We start from the raw sequence: 2,106 nt of genomic DNA on the forward strand, positions 1-2,106 counted from the left end.
TATGCTTTTTGACACATGGTTTGGAACAGGTGTAGGCTATTTTAAAAGTAAATGTAGGCACTTTTGGATCATGGAGATGATTCTCTGCAGAAGTGTGCACAATTTGTGATGATAGGGATCTTATTCTTCAAAATGTTATCCAGACATTGCATATTGCTTAAGTATAAAAGGAGAGGTTGCCCAATCCTATTATGTTAATAAATATTGTTTATACAAAAAAAAAAATGTATAAAATTAATTTTGTCTCACTTGTGGCTTTCTTTTAGTTATTGCTTATAATAAATACATGTCTGACTGAATCGACAGAAATTACATCTTATAACTCAAAGACAATGTGACATTTCAAATTTTACCATTCTCGCCCAAACTATAAGTGAATAGTTTGGAATGACTAGAAATTGGAAGTAACTTTACTTTAAATGTTTATTATATTATAGTATGTGCCAGTGAATATAGAAGATCTGCCGGTAGAATTACCTAGAGTCAAACAATTATCTAATAAAGGCTCTTCACCATTATCACAAATAGAAGAATGGGTCAACTGTCAGTGTCCAAAGTAAGTCATCCATTAATACATGTTAAGAAAAGTTGTAAGTCATCCATTATTACATGTTAAGAAAAGTTGTAAGTCATCCATTATTACATGTTAAGAAAAGTTGTAAGTCATCCATTATTACATGTTAAGAAAAGTTGTAAGTCATCCATTATTACATGTTAAGAAAAGTTGTAAGTCATCCATTATTACATGTTAAGAAAAGTTGTAAGTCATCCATTAATACATGTTAAGAAAAGTTCTGTTTCTCAACCTTTTGGAAGTTTATGCTAGTATGGCGATGGAACCAAATGGCTCATTAACAACAAAGGTTCCAGTTAGCCGAAAGGTCTAGCTTATTACTAAATATTTGTCATAATATTTTATAAAAATCTTCTCACATGTACCCAGGGTTGGAAGCCATGAAATATGTCTGATGAAGGTTATTTATGACTTGAATATAATACAGTGTATAAAAACTTTGGTGTTGAATGACCAACAGCTTGCTATATGTACCTTCTAATGTTATATACAATATTTTCAGATGTGGTGGAGATGCTAAAAGAGAAACTGATACAATGGATACATTTGTTGATTCTTCATGGTATTATTTACGATATTTAGATGTTAACAATCAACAATTACCAGTCAGTAAACAACTAGCTGATCAGTATTTACCTGTTGATTTATATATAGGTGGTAAAGAACATGGTAGGTACAGTAATCACTTGTAAAAAAGAAGAACATTTTTTTTATACGCCCACACGTTAGTATGGGCGTATATTGTAGTTGCCCCTGTTTTACAGATAACATTTAGCTCTTTATCAAGCTGCTGGTGGGCGTATTCGCTTGTGAGACTTTCCTTACTGATCTAGAGGGTAAAAACTATTTATATAGTATATAAATGATCTTAAACAGATGCTTGTGTAATATGAAGTTTATGAAATGAGTTGCCAGATTTAGTAATGAATATTTAATCTGGCAACTCATTTCATAAATTGCTTAAGACATAAGAAAACACAGATTTTCCTTAAATTCCTTGTTCTTTTCCATGAAGGACATCCATTTTGAGGTCAGTCTTTTTACATCTTTCTACAAAATGGCCTTGCGTGTGACAAAAAAAGATCTTGGTAAAAACAATCATGTGATTACTAAATTGAAACATTTAGTCAATTTATGTTATTCGGACCAATTTCATGCCCTTTGCATTCAATTCCAACCGATTCATCAACTTCAAGAATGTTCTGTTTTCACGGAACATAAATACATGACCTAATTTGCATATTCATTAGCCATTGCCACAAGTTTTTTTTATATTTATGAACCCATCTTTTGTACTTGCTTTAATTTGGCTAGTCAGACATCAAGGTGATAATTCATACATTCTTTCAAGGAATAGTGATTCAAATAGTAAACAGTGTGAAAAACACTGTGAATCAATCCAACATGTTAGAACTTGACAATTGTGTAAAAACTTTGATAAGTTATGACCAATGTTGTTTAAAGTACATTCAATGCCATATAAATTGAGAAAAAAATTTTTTCAGCTGTCTTACATCTCTATTTGCAAGATT

General features: G+C 31.1%; 1 protein-coding gene across 1 annotated transcript in view; it reads left to right on the forward strand.

Annotated features, from left to right (window-relative positions):
• Positions 1-2,106, forward strand: part of LOTGIDRAFT_162080 (hypothetical protein) — a gene marked incomplete at both ends in the record, with an annotated part of 18,029 nt that overhangs the window by 10,678 nt on the left and 5,245 nt on the right. The window contains 2 exons of the mRNA XM_009058016.1: positions 438-556; positions 1,077-1,243. Coding sequence (XP_009056264.1) covers positions 438-556; positions 1,077-1,243 — 286 coding nt within the window. The remainder of the gene's footprint in view (positions 1-437; positions 557-1,076; positions 1,244-2,106) is intronic.

This window comes from Lottia gigantea, assembly GCF_000327385.1.
Source record: "Lottia gigantea unplaced genomic scaffold LOTGIsca_32, whole genome shotgun sequence".
Classification (NCBI taxonomy): Eukaryota; Metazoa; Mollusca; class Gastropoda; family Lottiidae; genus Lottia; species Lottia gigantea.